At 47.8% G+C, this 20945-nt stretch overlaps 1 protein-coding gene across 1 annotated transcript in view; it reads right to left on the bottom strand.

Moving 5' to 3' along the window:
• Positions 1-999: 999 nt before the first annotated feature.
• The window catches only part of YPEL1 (yippee like 1), a 24248-nt gene continuing 4302 nt past the window's right edge, over positions 1000-20945 (bottom strand). The window contains exons 2-5 of the mRNA XM_059409002.1: positions 8976-9258; positions 6034-6077; positions 5375-5483; positions 1000-4236 (exon numbers count right to left, since the gene is read on the bottom strand). Of these exons, the coding sequence (XP_059264985.1) occupies positions 4147-4236; positions 5375-5483; positions 6034-6077; positions 8976-9092 (360 nt within the window). The 5' untranslated portion in view covers positions 9093-9258 and the 3' untranslated portion in view covers positions 1000-4146. The remainder of the gene's footprint in view (positions 4237-5374; positions 5484-6033; positions 6078-8975; positions 9259-20945) is intronic.

Here is a 20945-nt window from a genome sequence, read left to right as displayed (position 1 = left end):
AGATCCATCAGTGTCAATAGCAGCTTCCAAATGTACCTGGGTGCCCCCCCTTTTTTTCAAAGATTTTATTTGACAGAGATCACAAGTAGGCAGAGCAGCAGAGAGGGGGATGCAGGCTCCCTGCTGAGCAGAGAGCCCGATGTGGGGCTCGATCCCAGGACCCTGATACCATGACCTGAGCCAAAGGCAGAGGCTTAACCCACTGAGCCACCCAGGCACCCCAGGGCTCCCCTCTTTCCACCTCTGATATTGAACCCCAGACCCAAGCCTGCTCTCTAGCCTGCCTCTGTTCAAGCCTCTTGCACACATCCTCCAGGTGCCGTCTGGGCCCCTTCCCAGAGCTTGTCCGGCCATCGTCCTCGTTTCACACCAGTCACTGGCCGTCCTGTATGTGAACAAAGTCTGTGCTCCCCACGCACCCTGTCCCTCCGCAGTCCTCTGCCTGTGACTGTAGCCAGGGACCGGGGTTCTAGAGAGCACCTGCTCAGCCCTCTGCACCTGGGGCCAGGCCCTCGTCACCCTTCTCCCTGACCTCCCCACCATCCCTCCCAGCTACACCGAAACATCAGGGAGTTGCTGTTTGTGCCCAGAATGCCTCCAGGAACCTGGTTCGCCCAGGAGAGGGCTGCATCAGGGACAGCCGTGTGAACACACTTGCAGACCTCTGAATAGCTCTTGGTGACTCAGGGTGCGGGTGGATGGGTGAGGAGGTGGCCCTGGAGAGGGAAGGTTCCAGAGGGCCCCCGGGCTCCTCAGCCTTCTGAGTTTGGGGATGGGGAGCTCAAGTGAAGCTTTCTTGGGCTGCGTGTACACTCCAGACTTGCCTGGTGGGGAGCCTGGTGGCACCCTGCTCTAGGACACGGCAGGCTGCACGCCACCACACAGGACCGGAGCAGCCACAGGAGGAGCTCGGAGATGCAAAGCTCCCAGCGGGAACCCAGGGCCCCTCAGCACTGGGGCATGGCGCCTGAGACAGGAGGTGCTACCAGAAAGGACACATCTGACAGTGGAAGCTTTATTTTTCAACCTCACAGAGACACAGAGGACAGAGGGCTGGACGCAGAGGCTGAAGGAGGCTTGTGCACGTGAGCTTGGCAGTCCTGTTCCAAGGGGCAAACCTTCTGGCTGCTGTCCATCTGTATGTCCTTCAGCTGCACCCAGTGACCACACCCACCTGGCCCAAAGCATGGCCAGCCCACCCTTGGCTGCAGGCCCACCCAAAAGCCTTTGACAAAGGAGGGTTTACATTTCTGTAGGTCGTTTTGGAACTTTTAAATTAATTTTCTAAATAGTAAAACCGCTTGGATTTTGTAAGTACCTGGTGAGGTCCTCAGGTAAATTAAAAGGGCTTTTGGAAAAATTCCCATGTCTGATCTCGCCTAATATCTGACAGATGCCATCAAGAATAAGCATTAAGGTACAAAAATACTATATATATGTATATATAAAACAGCAACAAAATGAAACCACACTGATAAAGCAGACGAGCCATGCCAGAGAATGCAACATGGTTGAAGTTCAATGCATTTCTGGTCCTGGCATCATCTCCCATTCTTTAAGGAAACAAATACTTTAAATAATTTAAATAAAAGTTGCAGGATGATACTTAGTGTCTCAGAATTTAAGAGGGTGGGACATTCCCACACTTCACCAGCACGTCTGGTTGTGTGTGGTCTCCCGAATGTCCTTCCCCTGAAGCCAGCTCACGGTCTGTTCATTTGGTTTTGAAAGGAGCTTGGATTTTTCAGAAGACCATCAAATAAAAGTGGTAAAGAGTTTTTCGTTGGTATTAATTACCAAAAAAAAAAGCCTAAGACCACTAGTAAAAATGTTTCAATGCCATCACAAAAGACAATACAAAAACCAAAGTGCTCAAATCCAAGGAGCAGTAAACTTGCCCAAAACATATAAAAGCTTTAAATATAGTTTAGTATATACAAAACTCGGTCAGAAGAATTTGAGAAGATTCTTCAGTTTAAACGAAGAGCTTGTGGGGAAACACTCAGGAGCCCGGCCCTCGGTGCCCCGAGGACCCGCCCCCCAGCCCTCATCCTCTCGGGGCCTCGGGCGCAGCATGGAGGCTTGCTGAGGAACCACGGCAAGGAGGGAAATGTCAGTTTAGGCGAAGTTTTCAATGAGGAGCGCTCACTCCTCAAATTAAAGGGCCTTGCCAGCCACCAAAGCGGCCACTGAGGTCCGAAGCCGCAGATGTCCTCGCTGCCTGTGCCAGTTCGAGGGTGAAGCGTCTTCGGGTTTCGGAGCCTGGCAGCGAGTGCGCCACGCATGCAGGCCTAGGCCCCCGGGGCGCCTGAAGGCTGTACAGCTGAACGTGAACTTATACACATGGGGACTGTGCTGGGACAACCTAAACTGCGGGGGACGCCAGCTTGGGGAAGCAACAGCCTGCTGGAGTACCTGCACGCGCAGAGGCCCACACAGCTGTACAGAGACCTGCCCTTGACGCTGGGATATGCGCGGACACTAACCTGGGCGCCCGTCCCCTCACCCAGGGTGGGGCGCTGCATCTCCCCACGTTCTAAGGCTTCGCTTTTAGCCAGAGAGACGGTGCCAAAAGGGAAGCTCTGGGTGAGTAGCTGTGCCAGAACCAGTCAGGGGAGCCCAGTGCCTGGTCATAGGCTCTGGGCTCCGGGGAGGGCCGGGACCTCCCACAGGACTGGAAAGCCGTTCTCTCGCCCTTCCTGGCCAGCTCACACTCGCCCCTGGGCTGACCTTTGCTGCAGTGGTTTCAGAGCCACCGGCCGGGCTGAGAAACGTCTGGGTACGCTGCCCTTCTCTCTCCCTGCCTCGCTGGGCCCTTTTCCTGCCCCTCGGCAGTGAGGTCGCAGGAGTTTCATGCCATGCTACACCCAAGGTCCCGCCAGACTCCTGGAGCAGCAGGCCGGGCCAGGCAGCTGGAGTCAGGTCGGAAACTTGAAAACCAAAACCGATTTGGGAATGGCTTTTGGCCTTCATTCTCTGAAAACTGGCCAGAACCTTGCGTAGTGCTGTCTCCCTGCGGAGGCGCTGGTGGATCGGAACTTAAAATACATTGCTGAGACACAAGGTGTAGACGACCATCCAGGTCCCTTCTGTGTCACCTCAAGGGGCAGAACCAGTGGGGCACGGGAGACCCATATTCATTTACGAAGTTTAAATCTGTTTTGAAACTTTAACCTTTCCTAAAAAAATTTTAAAATGATCTCCCAAATCTCAACTTTGGAAGTTCATCCAGCTAGTTCTGGCCTCTTCCATATGCAAAAGTATTTCTTTTTCTTCAAGTACATCAGAACAGAAAAGGAAATCCATTTTGATTCCGTCCAGTGAGTTCATCCCTCACTGCGCAGACCACCCTGTCAGCGACTGACACAGAAGCTCCACTTCCAGCACCCTGCCGGACCGTGGCCTCTGCACAGGTGCACCTGCGGCCCCTTGGAACAGCCTTTGCTAATGCTTGCTTTCTAGATAAAGAAGCGTTGGCTTAAATAAACAAGATGTTCCATTAGACAGATTTCTCTATTTATAGCTTGTCTAAAATGTAATCAGTGGTATCTTCTAGTTCTGAGCAAGCCTTCAAAAAAAAAAAAAAAAAAGGCCCCTTGGTGTACAGATTTGTTGACTGTTTCTGGAAGATTCCTAAATGAGCACTATGCCTTAACAGCTCATCTGCAAAAGGAATAACTCATCTGTAGTCTCAGGAATTAGGAGAAAAAGTGGCCTACAGTATCCTTACTCAAAAAGAGCGGTGTGAACTCGCTCTCTGAAAAGCTCCCTAACCCTGTGGTCTGCAGAAATTTGTTTTTTTGTTTGTTTGTTTTTTATCAAACATGAAAGAGCACAGCCAAACTCTATCGTAAAGGCATAGCTTAAAAGAAGGTATTAACTAGATAGGGAAGTCATCAATTGGTTAATTCTGTCTCTAGAACTTGAGAAGTTGGGAAAAAGGTCACTGAAACATTTCAGAAACAGCCATGTACGTGAACAGGACAGAGGCTGGAGGGACACCTTACCACTGGAACGGCCGGGAAAGGCCCACCCGCCGCAAGGTTCAAGTTCAAGAAATCCGGCCGTCCAGGGTGCTCCTATGTCTCCGTTACACTCACAGTCTCTTCCACAAACTAGTATTCAGAAGAGAACGAAGTTTTCACTTTACTCCCAACCATTGTCTTTGATCATGTGGGCAAGCTCAATAATAAATTTTCCTTCCTTATATTTCTGACTGCTTTCAAAGGCATGTTCCTTGAAAAAAAAAAAAAAAAGAAGAAAAGTAGAAAGGTTTCAGGACAGAATCAACTTCACTTTTCAACTTCATTACACTCTTGGCAAAGAAAACAAGCATATGGGGTCAAATCTCCCCAGGTGTCCCTTGTTCCACAGACCAGGGCCAGGGGAGGGGTCTGTCTCTGTGATGAGCCTGGGCACGGAAGGGCAGCCCACCTCTACGTGTCCTTAACCTTACAGATCCATTTCACAGGGAAAGGGTAATTCAAGTTTGTCCCTGAGCATCTACCATGAGTAAGACAATCCGGGGGGGAGGGGAGGGGAGTGAGATCCTGCTTGCAAGGACTGCAGGTAAAAGGCCAGTGGAGGCCACTATAGCTAGCACCGGGGGGTCATTTAAGATGCTGGAGGGAGAGAGAAGGCCCGTGGCTGGGCAGTGAAGGTAGAAATGGAATGGGGTTTGGCAGGGTGTATGTGCGTGCACATACAGGCCTCTTGGAGCCCATCTCCACGCCGGGGATTGTGTCTCCTCATGTGTGTCGAGGCATGTGGAGGACAGGAAGTCAGGCATTCCAGAAAGAGGAAGCACAGGCATCCCTGACCAAGATGACCAGAATGGCTGTAGCGGACAACAGGCAGGCACCAGCCACACCCAGACGCACCTCTCAGGTGCCACGGCTGGCGCTGGTCGGGGGCACAGGAGACAGACTTGGGAGTCAACAGGAGGGGTGGGGCACAACGGCATCAGGGAGTGTGTGTGGGGGGGTTGGGCGGGCAGAAGCTGCCTGTGGGCCAAGCCCCAGGTGGGCCGGTGAGGCCAGGCCTTGCTGGGGGCCGCCTCAGCCACCAGGGAGTGTCTCCCGCATAGGTGGGCCGCTCGCCTCCTGCCAGAGGACCCTCGGAGGGCAGGGCCACATGCCCACCAACCAGCATGGCTGTTACCCACGTCCCACCTCCGGGAGTCAGGGGAGCGTGGGTAAGACCATGTGAGGACCTCCATGTTCAATCGGCTAGAAAGACACTCTACGACGAGAACAAGGGACACTTCAGGCAGGAGGTCTTACTCCTTTGCAAATTTTGCTCCTGACTAACACGTGTTTCGGAACCGCGGTGAGTTGGCACGGGCTCCGTGGGCCCGGAGTGCACAGGTACTCACATATTTCCACCCCAGCGTGGTTTTGCAGTTTTCACAGTAGATGTCTGCGACCGCGTGCAGCCCAGTAAGAAGGACCCTCTCCTCCGCTGGGCCACAGCCCACGTTGACCCTGCAGGGGAGCAGGTGGGACTGTGCTGAAGACCAGAGGCCCCGCCCCGCCCACCACCACCCTTGGGGGAAGGATCAACTTATTTCTCCAGAATCCCAAGATGGGATGGGCTGTGGGGGCCATGACCACCATCCTGCACGGAGCACCGTCAAAAATCAAACCCACCACAAATGGGTCACAGACCATGCCTCATGTGGGAGCTAGGTCTCAGGTAAGAGCACACCCTTCCCGCAAACTCTCACACTAAAGAGAGCAGAATTCTTTAAGCTATCAAAACACTGGGTCATTCTAGGGGCACCTGGGTGGCTCAGTCATGATTCCCGGTTCCTGAGCCTGCCCCCCCCCCCCCCCCCCCCCCCCCCCCCCGGCTCATGCTCTCTCAAACAAATAAGATCTTAAAAACCAAAACCAAAACCGCTGGATCATTCTGGCTCATCAAGGAATTCTGCAGTCCAGCTTTATGTGACCATTGTGCATGGATGGACAGGAGCACTGAATGTAATCGGACCATGGACACAGCCATGTCCACAAGGCCAATGGCAGTACTCACACAGAATTGAAGAGGTAGGCTCGTCCCTGACTTCCCTGAAAAGACTGCAAAGAAGAAAAAAATTTTAACAGATGTACTGCGGTAAGAGGAAAAGTCTGGCATTTAGGGATGAAGATGGAGAGACTGTTTCAGGTCACGGACTTCAACGTGGGTGGAAGGGCCACCTTGTAGGGCATTTCGAGCAGCACTCAGGGGAGCGCTGACCACAGGCCTACAGGACCCCAGACCCACAGAGGACCCAGAAGTCAAAGCGCTCCTAGAGCCCCAGAAGGGCCGCTCAGTGTCCTGATTCTCTCTGCTGGACTAGCTCCCGTCAGTCAGACAGTAGGGGGAGGGGACATTCCCATGCTTTGCCATTGAAACTGAAAGCAAAACCCCATCCCAAGATGACGCCTTCCTTGGACGAAGGGACCTTCCGGTGACATCTCCCCCAGGAAAGTGCTTTAAGCCAAGGAACAGCCTGTAGCATACCCACGGAGTCTGGGATGATAATGGAGGCAGGATGGGGCACCGCTGGGTCAGTTCCAGACTTAGCGCCCGCACCCTGCACTCTCAGCAACAAGAGGGAATATGAGTTCCCTCGTAGACAGACGGGGGGCTCGTCTGCTTCGGTGCCAGGTCCAAATGACCGAGCAGAACACAGGGACCTCAAAAATAACCAAATGAAGAGAACTTCTTTGAGTGCTTTTTTAGTTTGTTTCTGTTTTGGGGTTTGTTTGAGGTTTTTTTGCCTACCACCTCAGCACAAATTCAAAAAAGACTGTGAGGAATGTTGACTGGAGCAGAGGGGGACAGGATCTGTAAATGGAAGAAGCACACGCTGTGTGACCAGCCACTCCACTCCTAAGGATTCACTGTCAAGACAAACCAACCGGAGCACACAGGGAAATGTGTGACAAGATTGGTTACTGGTAAGTATTTGCAATTGCAAAAGCATGGCACACGTGGGTACCCACACAGTGAGCAAACGAAAGCACTCACATCCAGGACACATGCAGACATTAAGAAGGGGACGGAAGCAACTGGGCACGAGCGTGTGTGGTGAGAGAGTCACACTGGGAAGTGAAGGAGAGCTGGCCATGACACGCTGTGCTGTGCCGTGTTGTGGGGGCCCTTCAATTAAGGGGAAAACCACAGGGCACCAGAGTGGCTCAGTCAATCAAATGTCTGCCTTCGGCTCAGGTCACGATCCAGAGGTCCTGGGATCAAGTCCCACATCGGGCTCCCCGCTTGGTGGGAAGCCTGCTTCTCTCTCTCCCTCTGCCCCTTCCCCTCCTTGTGCTCGCCCACTCTCTCACACACTCTTGAAAAAATAAAATCTTAAAAGATAAAGGGAAAACCATGATCTTATAGGCCAGAAAGAGACCACATATGCCACACAACTAACAGAGACAAGCAGAAGGAATGGAGTCAGGGGTGAGGAGGGGAAAGCAGATCTGTCCCGGCCTCCCGTGCACACGACACCGCACTGTGCTGGTTCCTGCGGTCCCTTGCACGGGCACAGACGGCAGCTGCCCCTGCTGACCAGGGACACACATCCACTGGAGCAGCACAGAGACCCTCATGCTAGCCACTAAGGGGCCACTGGGGGCCCTTTGTTACTGCCGCATACCCTCGCCTGAGGCTAGTGGGTTTTGATCTAAACATACAGCTTTCAGACTTAAAAAAAAAAAAAAGAAAAAGAAAAACACTTTTTAAGAGTTTTCCTTTCCAGGGGCTTTCCAGAATTAAGAATATTACTTTATGTCCAGTTTAAGAAATAATCCTGTTATGGGCTTCCCCTCACATCCGTATTAGCCTTCAGTTCTGTAGACGGATTTTCCTAATTCTCTTGCCTGCTCTTCAAATTCTCCGCCCGCACCCCTATAAATCCTTATTTTTAAAAAAAAAAATTTTTAAGATTATTTATTTATTTGACAGAGGTCACCAGTAGGCAGAGAGGCAGGCAGAGAGGGAGGGGAAGCAGGCTCCCCGCTGAGCAGAGAGCCTGATTCGGGGCTCGATCCCAGGACCCTGGGATCATGACCTGAGTCAAAGGCAGATGCATAACCCTCTCACCCACTGAGGCGGCCCACAAATCCTTATTTTTTAAACAGGGCTTGGATCCATGATGTGGCGAGATTTGTGGGTGGGCGTGAGACAGAAGTCAGACTAGAGCAGGAGGTCTGCGAACTTCCATAAACGAGGGCCAGCTGAGAAATGTTTTCAGCCCTGGGGGCTGCGAGGCCTCTGCGGTAAGGATGCTGGTGCTCTGGCCAGCCCGACAGCAGCCACTGGTGCTGTGGAAGCACACAAATGTGGCTGTGGCCCAATAAAACTTCCTGGGAACAGGTGGGGTGCCGGGGGTGGCCCACAGATAAAACCAGAGCCTTCTCACGAGACCCGCCTGCATCAAGGAACGGCTCCCTCAGGCCGGGGCATCACTGACTAATGACAAAGATAGCCCTCTTCACAGCTTCCCTCATGGGTATTTTTCTAAAAGATCCAATTTTTCCCATCCCCCCACGATACCCTGTTTTCTTCTTAAGTATTCCGAGTTAACATTTAATTTCCTCATTATTGGACTCTTTCCACAGATCTTCTAGACTTCCTTTGCTCCTTCAGTGTTTCTTGGTCTTATGTGAACTCTATTGCTCTGACAAATAACCTACTCATCTTGCTTTCTGTGATTTTCTGTCCCAGCTGCCTAGCCCTCCAGCATCCACCCCCTGTGCCAACACTATGCCCAATGGCACACCAAGATCACAGTCATACCGAGATAACAAGATAGCAGTCAGTCACACTCAATCACGCACAAAACATTCATCAGTGCTGTTCAGAAGGCCCTAGACTACTAGAACGCCACCAACCCCGGAATTCACATGTGGTCAAATGTCCATCTGGTAGGGAGGTACAATCACAGTGACCGGGGGCCCATCGCTCCCTGGACACCAACCACTTGCCTTGGAGATCAGCTCATCGTGGTTGGCCAGGTGGGCTCTGCAGTGGACACAGCTGTAGGTTCGGTGACAGTTTGGCAAATAAGCTTGGAACGTTTTGGATTTTGTCATCTTCACCATCTCGGCTGGGCGCTCCTCGCTCAGCTCAGGGCTGGCACTGGACGGCCGGCGGCTCTGCTGGGCCCTCTGACAAGAGAAACAGCGGAAGATGCACGCAAGGGCCGTCGTCGTTCAGAGGGCGTGTGGCACTGTCCACACAGTTGGGACGAGAGAAAAGCGTCACAACCTGTCAACCAACCATGACAAAGCACAGGGTTATGGAGGGGACAAGAGACTTCGAGGAGGGATGCCTGGGAATTGTGTGTTCCCAGGAACAGGGTGGGGAGAGGCAGACCCAGAAGATCGAATTCTTTACTATTTGTCACGGTTTCATTCTAGATGCCATTGGAAGTGGCGAGTGAACTACTTTTACATCCAGATCACTTGAGAAAAACATCTGATTTAGTGCATTTTAGGCTGTGTGTGACTTCTGGAAACATAAAGGAAAAAGCAGCCAACAAGCCTCCCGTCTGAGTGAGCCCAGCAGCAGGATGGCACACATCTTGTTCCAAATCCTGGAATTAATGACTCAAAGCACCGTGACATTTATGAATACGCAAGAGGGATCCAGTTTAATTAATCATGAAGAAGTTACATATCAATCCAGAAACAAACCCTTTATATGCTCAACTGATTTTCAACAAGGGCACCGAGATGATTCAATGGGGAAAGGGCAGTCTTTTCAACAAACGGCGCTAGGAACTGGATATCCACATGCAAAACAAAAATGAGGCTGGACCCTTATTTAACACCATATACAAAAAATAACTCAAACTGGATCCAAGACCTAAATGTAAGAATGAGGGGTGCCTGGGTGGTTCAGTCGGTTGGGCATCTGCGATCGGCTCAGGTCATAATCCCAGGGTCCCAGAATCAAGCGTCGCATTGGGCTCCCTGCTTGGCAGGAAGCCTGCTTTTCCCTCTGCAGCTCCCCCTGCTTGTGTTGTTCCTGCTCTGGCTCTCTCTTTGTCAAATAAATAAAAATTAAAAAAAAATTAAAATAAAAAAACAAACACACAAAAAACCCTAACTATTAAAAAATAAATCAAGGTGCCTCGTTAGCGCAGTAGGTAGCGCGTCAGTCTCATAAAAAATAAATCAGTGTAAGAATGGAAACTATAAACGGTTAGATGAAACCACAGGGGAAAGCATTCACAACATCAATGGGGCTTGACTGCCTGCAAATGACGGGGAAGGCCCAGACACATATTCAGACTGATGGATGGTAAAGTGAGAAGGAAAATGGGGCAGAGCACCTGTAGAACACCAAAGAAAGAGAAATAAAAGTATTAGAAGTATCCAGAAGGGGATGGAAAATTACCTTGCAACAGAACAATTTCCTAAGTAGAACAACAGAACCCAGAAGGCAGTCAGGAAAGGTACCTTTAAGGTCCTGAAAGACAATGATGGCTATTCCAGAATTCTACATCCAGTGAAAATATCTTTCAAGAATTCCGGAATGATGTTTTCAGACAACTAAAAAGTTTAACTTCAGCAAAGTATCATTAGAGGAAGCGCAAGGATGTGCTTCAGACAAAAGAAAAACAGCACTAAACGTGAGAGTCTAAAAAAAAGAATGGGAATGAAGAAGATGGTAAGTCCGTGGGTAAACAGAACAGCAGTATCTTGTAGAGCTTTGAAGAAATAGGACTGTGTGGGGCGCTTGGGTGGCTCAGTCAGTTAAGTGTCAGACTCTTGATTTCTGCTCAGGTCATGGTCTCAGGGTCGTAAGACTTGTCTCAGGCTCCGCGCTGGGCATGGAGTCTGCTTAAGATTCTCTCCCCCCCAGTTCTCCCCTAAAAATATAAAAGAAAAAGAAAATATATCACCGTAATACAAGAGCACAGTAACTCAGGGTGAGAGCTCTGATGAAAACTTTCTAGAGTCCTTGTATTATTCAAAAAAGTAGCTATAAGTATTGGTTAAGCTTCAGATTCTGGGAAAGTAAGGATAAATGTTATTTTGATTACATTTCTAGAACAACAAAACCTAACTGTATAATTCCAAACCTACAAAGGGGCGGATCAGTGAATGATAAAATGTCAGTCTAAAAAGACGCAAGAAAGTGGGTGGCCCAGCTGAGGGAACATGCATCTCTTGATCTTGAAGTCGTGAGTTCAACAACTCACCTAGACTTAATTTACAAGAGACATACCTCAAAGTAAGGACACAGAGTGGCTAAAAGATAAGGCTAGAAACCTGGGTGGTGGCAACACAGACATAGGGCTTATAATTATTTGCTGGCAATAGATTTGTCTTATGTATTATATATATGTGATTCACAATAAAGAAATTGAAGTAGTAAAAGGATTGGGCATCTGGCTGGCTCAGTTGGTAGGGCAGTACTCGATGTTGGGGTCGTGGGTTTGAGACCCATGTTGGGTGTAGAAATTATTTTAAAAAAAGGTGGCTAAAAGGGCGCCTGGGTGGCTCAGTGGGTTAAAGCCTCTTCCTTCGGCTCAGGTCATGATCTCAGGGTCCTGGGATCCAGCCCCGCATCGGGCTCTCTGCTCAGCAGGGAGCCTCCTTCCTCCTCTCTCTCTGCCTGCCTCTCTGTCTACTTGTGATCTCTCTCTGTCAAATAAATAAATAAAATTTTTTTTAAAAAAAATCTAAAAAAAAAAAGGTGGCTAAAGGATAGAAAAAGTAGATATTCAAATGAAAAAATATTAATACATTAGCACTTCCCTGAAGACTTTTGCTAGATAGAAAAATGGGTTACTTCATAATGATAAAAATAGCAGGAAGAAAAATAGCAAGTGTAAACCTTATCACTTAATAACATAGCCTCAAAATATATAAATCAAACACTGACACAACTGCAAGGAGTAAGAAATAAATCTTCACTCAGAATAGGATTACTGGGCGTGCTTGGCTGGCTCAGTCATTGAGCATGTGACTTTTGATCTCAGGATTGTGAGTTTAAGCCCCACACAGGGCATAAAACTCTGTTTAAAAAAAAAAAAAAAAAGAATAGGAACACTGATTATAGTGTGTAAATATGGTATAATTATTACATATTTATATTATACTTGAAACATAGCATATATAGTATAAATACATTTCTCTTTTACTATGCCTTTCAGTGACTGATAGAACAAACACAAATGATTATGGGCAGAGAGGATATGCAAAATGTGATGAACAAATTGGACCTAAAAGACATGGAGAAAACTGTAAGAACTGCAGAACCCACATTCATGCACAGCATGTAAACATTTACAAAAGCCCACCCTACAAGTCTCAAACTTAAAACACAGTATATTCTCTGACCACAATACACTTAAGTTAGAAATCAATAAGAAAACCTAACAAGAAAAGTCTCTGGGGGTGCCTGGGTGGCACCAGTGGGTTAAGCCTCTGCCTTCAGCTCAGGTCATGATCTCAGGGTCCTGAGATCGAGCCCCGCATCGGGCTCTCTGCTCGGCAGGGAGCCTGCTTCCTCCTCTCTCTCTGCCTGCCTCTCTGCCTACTTGTGATCTCTGTCAAATAAATAAATAAAAATCTTATAAATAAAAAGAAAGAAAGAAAGAGATTCAAAGATACAGAGAACAAATGGTGGGTTACCAGAGGGGACAGGGTGGGCAAAGTAGGTGAAGGGGATTAAAGGGTATGAACTTCCAGTCACAAAATAAAGAAGTCATGGGGATATAATGTACAGCATAGAGAATATGGTAACTTTTTAATGACTTTGTATGGGGACAGGGGACACTAGATTTATGGTGGAGATCATTTCATAATATATAAAAATACCCAATCAATATTATATATAGTTAAAACTAATAGGATATTGTGTGTCAATTATTCTCTCGCATTAAAAAAGTATAATCTGAGGAGAGAAAGGAAGGTATTTCTATATACTCATGGGTCTAAGAATGGAAATTAAAAGATCTTTTTATTAATATTATTAAACAATAATAAAATAACTACTTTCTAATACTTAAAGGGAAATGTATAATCTTACAGGATGTAGACTAGAAAATAGGATAGGTTGAAATGATGAGCTAAACACCCCCCCCCTTTTTTTTTAAGATTTTACTTATTTATTTGAGAGCGAGCCTAAGCTGAGGTGAGGGAAAAGGAGAGGGAAATGCAGGCTCCCTGCTGAGCAGGAAGCCCAACGACCTGAAGGAATCTTCAGAGAATTATGCTAAGTAAAAAAAAGAAAAAGCCAGCCCCCCAAAGGTGACATACTGTATTATTCCATTTGTAGAATATTCTCGAAGTGACAAAATCATGGAAATGGGGAACTGACTAGAGGATGCTGGGGGTTAAGAGGGGGCTGAAGTGGGTGTGGATGTCAAAAGGCAACACAGGGAATCTTGCTGTGACGGGTTTTTTTTTTAAAGGTTGACTTTTTTTCCCTCAGAGAATTTTTTAGAATCTAAATTCAATTAATTAGCATATAGTGTATTATTAGTTTCAGAGGTAGAGTTCAGTGATTCATCAGTCTTATGTAACACCAGTGTTCATTACATCACGTGCCCTTCGTAATGCCCATCACCCAGTTACCCCCTCCCCTCACCCATCTCCCCTCCAGCAGCCCTCAGTTTGTTTCTGATGATTTTAAGAGTCTCTTAAGGTTTGGCTCCCTCTCTGATTTCAATTTTAGTATATGTGCTGCCGAAGCGAGCACTCCCTCTCTGATTTCATCTGATTTTCTTTTCCTCTCTTCCCCTCTGATCCTCTGTTTTGCTTCCTTCCTTTTTTAAAAAAAAGAAAAAAAAATTTATTTATTTGACAGAGGGAGAGAGACAGAGGGAGGGTGTACAAGCAGGGGGAGTGGGAAAGGGAGAAGCAGGCTTCCTGTGGAGCAGGGAGCCCACTGTGGGGCTCGATCCCAGGACCCTGGGATCATGACCCAAGCCGAAGGCAGATGCTTAACTGACTGAACTACCCAGGCATCCCTGTTTTGTTTATTAAATTCCACATGAGTGAGATCATACCATATTTGTCTTTCTCCGACTTATTTCGCTTAGCATAATACCCTTTAGTTCTATCCACATCATTGCAAATGGGAATATTTCTGTTTTTTTGTGATGGCTGAGTAGTATTCCATTGTGTGCATGTATACACACACACAGACCACATCTTCTTTACCCATTCATCTGTCCATGGACATCTAGGCTCTTTCCACAGTTTGGCTGTTGTGGATGTTGCTGATATAAACATTGGGGTGCACGTGTCCCTTTGGATAACTACATCTGTATCTTTGGGGTAAATACCCAGTAGTGTGATTGCTGGGTCATAGGGTAGCTCTATTTACAACTTTTTGAGGAACCTCCGTACTGTTTCCAGAGTGGCTGCATCGGCTTGCATTCTCACCAACAGTAAACACCCATCTTTAAAAGTTAAAAAAAAAAAAAAAAAAAAGTAGGGGCGCCTGGGTGGCTCAGTTGTTAAGCGTCTGCTTTTGGCTCAGGTCATGATGCCAGGTCCTGGGATCGAGCCCCACACTGGGCTCCCTGCTCAGCGGAAAGTCTGCTTCTCCCTCTCTCTCTGCACCCTGCTTGTGTTCCCTCTCTCACAGTCATTCTCTGTCAAATAAATAAATAAATCTTTTAAAATATATATTCTTAAAAATAGAAGTTAAAAAAGTAACAGAGAGGAGTGTCTGGGTGGCTCAGTCAGTTAAGCGTCTGCCTTCGCCTCAGGTCATGACCTCGGGGTCCCGGGATCGAGTCCCGCATCAGGCTCCCTGCTTGATGGGAAGCCTGCTTCTCCCTCTCCCACTCCCCCTGCTTGTGTTCCCTCTCTTGCTGTCTTTCTGTCAAATAAATAAATAAAATCTTTAAAAAAAAAAGCAACAGAGAACACAAAGAAAATATAGGGAAGGAAATAAACAGGAAAAAATGTAATGTAACAGGCAAGGAAAACATGCAAGAGAGGATCAACAAAGCAAAAAGTTTGTTCTTGGAAAAGGCAGATAAAACTGATAAAGCTCTGTTCCACTGATTTGGGGCAAGAGGTGGGAGGGAGAGATCGGATAGAAGTAATAACCTGGCAGAAATGGAAATGGGATATCACTTTTTTTGGATGAGATTTATAGGGTAAGAGGATGTTGTGATCAACTGAATGTATCTGAAAACGTAAATCACACAGATAAATTCCTAGAAGAGATATAACTGAAAAATAGGACTCAGGAAGAAACAACAAACCCGAACAATGTGATAAACATTAAAGAAATGGGGATGACCCAGCAGCTTGACCTGATACCAAACCTCGATGAGGGTAGCGCAAGAATGAAATTCGCTATAATTTTCTTCTCATGAACCAAGCTGCAAACCCCCGAAATCAGTTTACCAAAGGGAATCTAATACTATTTTAAAAGGATAATAAAATACAATTAGGTTGACTTTATTACAGAAATTCAAAATCATTTCACGTTAGGAAATACAGTTAATACAATGTACCACGTATTGTTCTCTCCATCTGTTTATCTCAATAATGCAGAGAAAGCATTTGACAAAACCTAACATCCATTGACAATTCTAGCAACATTCTGCGCAGACTAAGGAAATAAGGGAACTTCCTTATCTGTTAAGAGACATCTATAAAAACGGAACAACCCACAATGAACATCAGCTTCTCGGGTAAGATTTAGAAAACTTTCTCTTTGAGATCAGGAATGAGCCTCTACACCACCATTTCCACACAGCCCTACCCGCCCCCCCCGCCAAGTTCCAGCCAGCTCTGCAAGACAAGGCAACAAGACAAAGATCAGAATAGAGTGGTGCCTGGGTGGCTCAGTTGGTTAAAGCCTCTGCCTTCAGCTCTGGTCATGATCCCAGGGTCCTGGGATCAAGCCCCACATCAGGCTCTCTGCTTGTCAGGGAGCCTGCTTCCCCCCTCTCTCTGCCTGCCTCTCTGCCTACTTGTGATCTCTGTCAAATAAATAAATAAAATCTATAAATAAAATCTTTAAAAGGGGGGGGGCACCTGGGTGGCTCAGTGGGTTAAAGCCTGTGCTATTGGCTCAGGTCAGGATCCCAGGGTCCTGGGATCGAGCCCCACATCAGGCTCTCTGCTCAGCAGGGAGCCTGCTTTCTCCTCTCTCTCTCTGCCTGCCTCTCTGCCTACTTGTGATCTCTGTCTCTCAAATAAATAAATAAAATCTTTTTAAAAATAAATAAATAAAATCTTAAAAAAAGATCAGAATAGAAAAATATACACTTAGGCAACAGTGTTACAGTACAAGAAAAAATTCAAAGACCTGAAACATCTTTACAGAGAGAGCATACGTTTTTGAGGGACAATCAGGAGTACCTAAATAAATGGAGATAAACCAAGATCAGGACCGGAAGATATTGTAAACATATTAATTCTCCCCAAAGTGATTTTTATTTTTATTATTTTAACTGTATTTGTTTTTAGAGATTGTATTTATTTTATTTGAGAGAGAGAGAGCATGAGCACAGGGGCAGGGGCTGTGGGGGAGGGAGAATCTCAAGCAGACTCCATGCTGAAGGTAGAGCCCAACGCAAGGCTTGATCCCATGACCCTAAATGATCATGATCAGAGCTGAAACGGAGTTGGATGCTTAACCAACTGAGCCACCCAGACACAGGTGAATTTTATTTAAGTAATTTCTACACTCAACATGGGGCTCAAACTCATGACTTCAAGATCCGAGAGTGGCACTGTCTGCTGACTAAGCCAGTGGGACGCCCCCCACCCCCAGAAGTAGTTTTTAAATCCAATGCAATTAAAATCGGGGCACCTGTGGCTCAGTGAGTTAAAGCCTCTGCCTTTGGCTCAGGTCATGATCCCAGGGTCCTGGGATGGAGCCCCACATCGGGCTCTCTGCTCGGTAGGGAGCCTGCTTCCTCCTCTCTCTGTGCCTGTCTCTCTGCCTACTTGTGATTTCTGTCTGTCAAATAAATAAATAAAATCTTTTAAAAAATGCAATTCAAATCAAAATCCAGTAAGATGTGTTGAGTGTGTGTGTGTGTACATGTGCATATGCAAGCCAGTGAGAGGCAGCGAGACTGGATTCTAAAATTTATCCTAAAAGTGTCTATAGGGGAGGATAAATGTTTCCTCAACCCTCTCAGGGTCCCTGACTGGGTCTGGAAATTAAACTGGCAAAGAAAGATCAGCAGGCAAAAAGCACACAGATCTTATGGAATGTTTCCACAAGAGAATGAAGAACCAATAGCAACAGAGCAGGAAGCTTTTCTATCACTTAGACAAAGAAACAATTTATTTGTGAAGAACTGACAAGGTAGAGGTCTTTCGTCAAGGGGGTATTCTGTGGTGAAGAGTAACTAGAAAGACAGGGTAGGTTTAATAAGGTTGTGCAGAATTCTTGGCCCCAAATTCTCTGTCTCTGATAGGAAGGTCTTCCCTCCTCCTCGTACAGGGAGGACACCTTTCCCAGGAGGATCTTATGACCTGTGTCAGGGAGTAAGGGCAAAGGGAGAGGTCAGAATGACCTCCTTCCTTCCGTCATTTTCTCAAATTCCTCCAGCTTAAGATAGTCAACATGCATGGTGACATATTTTAGTGTAGTGTGTCTTGAGCCCCATCCTGTCAAAGGTCAAAACCAATGAGGGCGCTCTCGAAGAGCGTGATGGAAACACGTTTGCTACGTGAGTCTGACAGAGAGCCGTCCTGCCATTTTCCACAGTCACGGGGGACAGAGCAGTGCTGGCAGGGGACAGAAAAACAGGCTGATGGGACTCGAAAGAGAACCTAGAAACAGACCTATGCCTAGAAGGACACCAGATACAATGACAGTGGTAACACAGCTCACTGGAAGAGAGCAGTTTCCTAAAACGGTGCTGGACGTTATGGATACCCATCTGTAGGAAAAGGAAAAGGTGGGTCCTATTTTATACCAGAAACAGAAATTAATGGTTGTCCCATTTCCCAACAGAGAAAATCAGCCAGCAAGAATATCGTGGAGGAAAGTTCCACACAAGGGACACACACGGACGCCTACACATCTGTCTTCCAAAATGAAGCTCTGTTTCTCTCTCAAAGTCTTCTCAAGCAAGGATTAAGGGAGCCTCTGAAGAAGTCTGATTGTATTAGATATTCCCCATCAGGGATTCCCAAAACTTTAACCTTTTCAAGCCATCACATTAGCCCTGATACATTCTATTGGGTTTTATTCGTTGCCCAAACTACTGGGCACTCTGAATCGGAATCCTGGCATCCCTCCCCTATTTGAGGTCATAGGGATGGGGGTCAATCCGGATGGATCCCACCCACAGCAGCCCAGCTCCCACCCCATGTCCCACACGGGCCACACAGGTATTGTCAATCCACACATGCAACCTCCCCCACCCCCCACAATTTGGTGATGACTCATAAGGAAGGAAAGAAAAAAAAAAATTTTTTTTTTTTTTTTAAAGTAGGCTCTACACCTGAACTCACAACCCAGAGACTGAGAGTCCCACGCTCTACCAACTGAGCCAGCCAGGCGCCCCTGACCTGACTTCTTACTGAACTCATGTTGAGTCTGGTTTCATACCTTCACCTGAGTCTTTCCCCTTTATTGAAGGGAGTCTTCAGTTTTGTCCCTTCTTTCCTCAGATTCCCTCAATGAAGACTCTAAAAGTATTCGGTAGGGACGCCTGGGTGGCTCAGTCCATTAAGCCACTGCCTTCGGCTCAGGTCATGATCCCAGGATCCCAGGATCAAGTCCTGCATCGGACTCCTTGCTCCGGGGGGAGCCTGCTTCTCCCTCTGCCTCCCACTTGCCTGCTTGTGCGCACTCTCTTTCTCTGACAAATAAATAAATAAAATCTTTTAAAAAATAAAAATAAAAAAATTAAAGTTCGCAGTAAAGGGGCCAAGAGACAGGAATCTCAGACTATTCACGAGCTGCCTGGTAGGTCTCAAGAGTCCTGCCCCTTTAGTGGCAGAAACGCTGCCCCCTGTGACTGAATGGAGAAACTCCCAGAAACTCCCTCCAGCCTTGAAACAAGGGATTTCAGGGTGCCTGGCTGCTTCAGTTGGCAGTGTGTGTAATTCTTGATCTCAGAGTTGTGAGTTCGAGCCCCATGCTGGGTACAGAGATTACTTTAAAAAGGGGCGGGGGGAGTTCACTTTTATTCATAATAATAAAGGGGGTAACACCTCTTATTTTTAGCTCACATGCAGTTCCCTTTGTATGGGACACCACCTTTCAAAGTGGCAACTCGCCAAGGCTTTTCTGTTTATCGTGAATTGCTCAATGACACAGCTGTGTGTCCTTCCACTGCAGGCCTCCAAGGATGGCCTTCGCCCCAGCTGACCTCAGCCTGAGGAGCGGCCAGTGTCCCGAAGGCCTGTCTCTGGAACCGCCCTCCTCAGTCTCTTTTCACCTCGACTGAGCCTTGTCCTTGCTCAGCACTCACGGCCAACCCTTCCAAGGCAGGAGTGTGCCTTACATATACACACTCCACCGTCCCCGTCCTGACTGCCAACCCTGTCGCCACCCAGCAGAGGGGGCCCAGGCAGGGCAGCGGCCAGGCCTGGATCTGTGGTTCCGGAGAAGCATTTTGGGTGGTGGTTCCACTAGGCTTCTAAACTGGGTATCTGCTGGGGCGCTGACAAGATCGCGGCCAAATTTTCAGGCACCCAGTGAGCAAAATGGGCTTTTACAACATAGAGCTACTGGCGAGTTAGGAGCCTCCGTGAAGTCATAGAAAGGCCGATGGGTCCTGTGAATCATGTTTACTATAGGACATTATGTTTCCCCTGGGTTTGGAGGGCAGCAACCATCCCCCCCACCCTCACAGAAGATATTACTGTGGGGTAATTTTTTGGAGCAAAAGCAATATTCTGGATTCCAGAAATGTCTCTCCTAAAATAAACACGCATAATTATTTTAAGAGAACGTGAATCAGGCCCATGTCCATATGGTGCTGTTACCACACTTCGAAAGACAAAAACATTGAGAAATAAAGCCCCAGCCAGGCAGCTCTGACATTTCCGGGATGGCATGGAGGCTCCTGAGGGCCCCACACCCTGGGCCTCCCATTCCCCCTACTCTCCACGCCACCTCCCCACCCTGCCACTACCTGGTGACAGGCTCAGTCGCAGCCCTCTACTTCCCCCAGGAAGGAGGAGGAAGGGAGGCACCAGGCATTCAAAGCATTTAGCCAGAGTTCATGGTGGAAGTGGGACCCCGGGTGAGTGGCTCGGGCAGGGACATCCACATCTTCCATGGAAAAGGGAACATGGGGGCTCTACAGAGACCCCCCCTGCCCCCCCCCAATCCGGGCCAACACTATTCTAAGTAGCAGACTTCACAAGAACCAGACGAACTGGCAGCAACCCTCGGAGGTGGGGATTCTCCTGAGTCCCACTGTGCAGATATGGAAACTGGGGCCCAGAGAGCTTAACCAACCTGCCAAGGTTGCACAGCTAGTAAAGCAGTGGATTCAAAGCCAGAGTCTACACCCTGGACCGCTGTGCCTTGCAGACACATGAACCTATGTGAACTTCATTCATCGAAGCAAATTAAAGGGAGTTTGGTAGGTCTTACAACCTAGCAGATGGGCAAAAAATTTTTAAGAAGTTGCTATCACCACTGGCGAGGGCTGGCTGTGCTGCAGCCATCTGGTAACACCTGTCAGCGCTCTTGGGCACACGCCCCTGGACCTCAGCTGGGGGCTAGGAAGCACGGGGAAGGTGACTCCCTTTTCACCATTTGCTTTTTGAACAATTTAGATTTTTTAAAAAATATTTTATTTATTTATTAGAGCACACAAGCAGGGGGAGTGGCAGGCAGAGAAAGAAGCAGACTCCCCGGGCGCCTGGGTGGCTCAGTGGGTTAAGCCGCTGCCTTCGGCTCAGGTCATGATCTCAGGGTCCTGGGATCGAGTCCCACATCGGGCTCTCTGCTCGGCGGGGAGCCTGCTTCCTCCTCTCTCTCTCTCT

The sequence above is a fragment of the Mustela nigripes genome, chromosome 8, assembly GCF_022355385.1.
Source record: "Mustela nigripes isolate SB6536 chromosome 8, MUSNIG.SB6536, whole genome shotgun sequence".
Taxonomy (NCBI): Eukaryota; Metazoa; Chordata; class Mammalia; order Carnivora; family Mustelidae; genus Mustela; species Mustela nigripes.
This window is presented reverse-complemented; position numbering and strand designations above follow the sequence as displayed.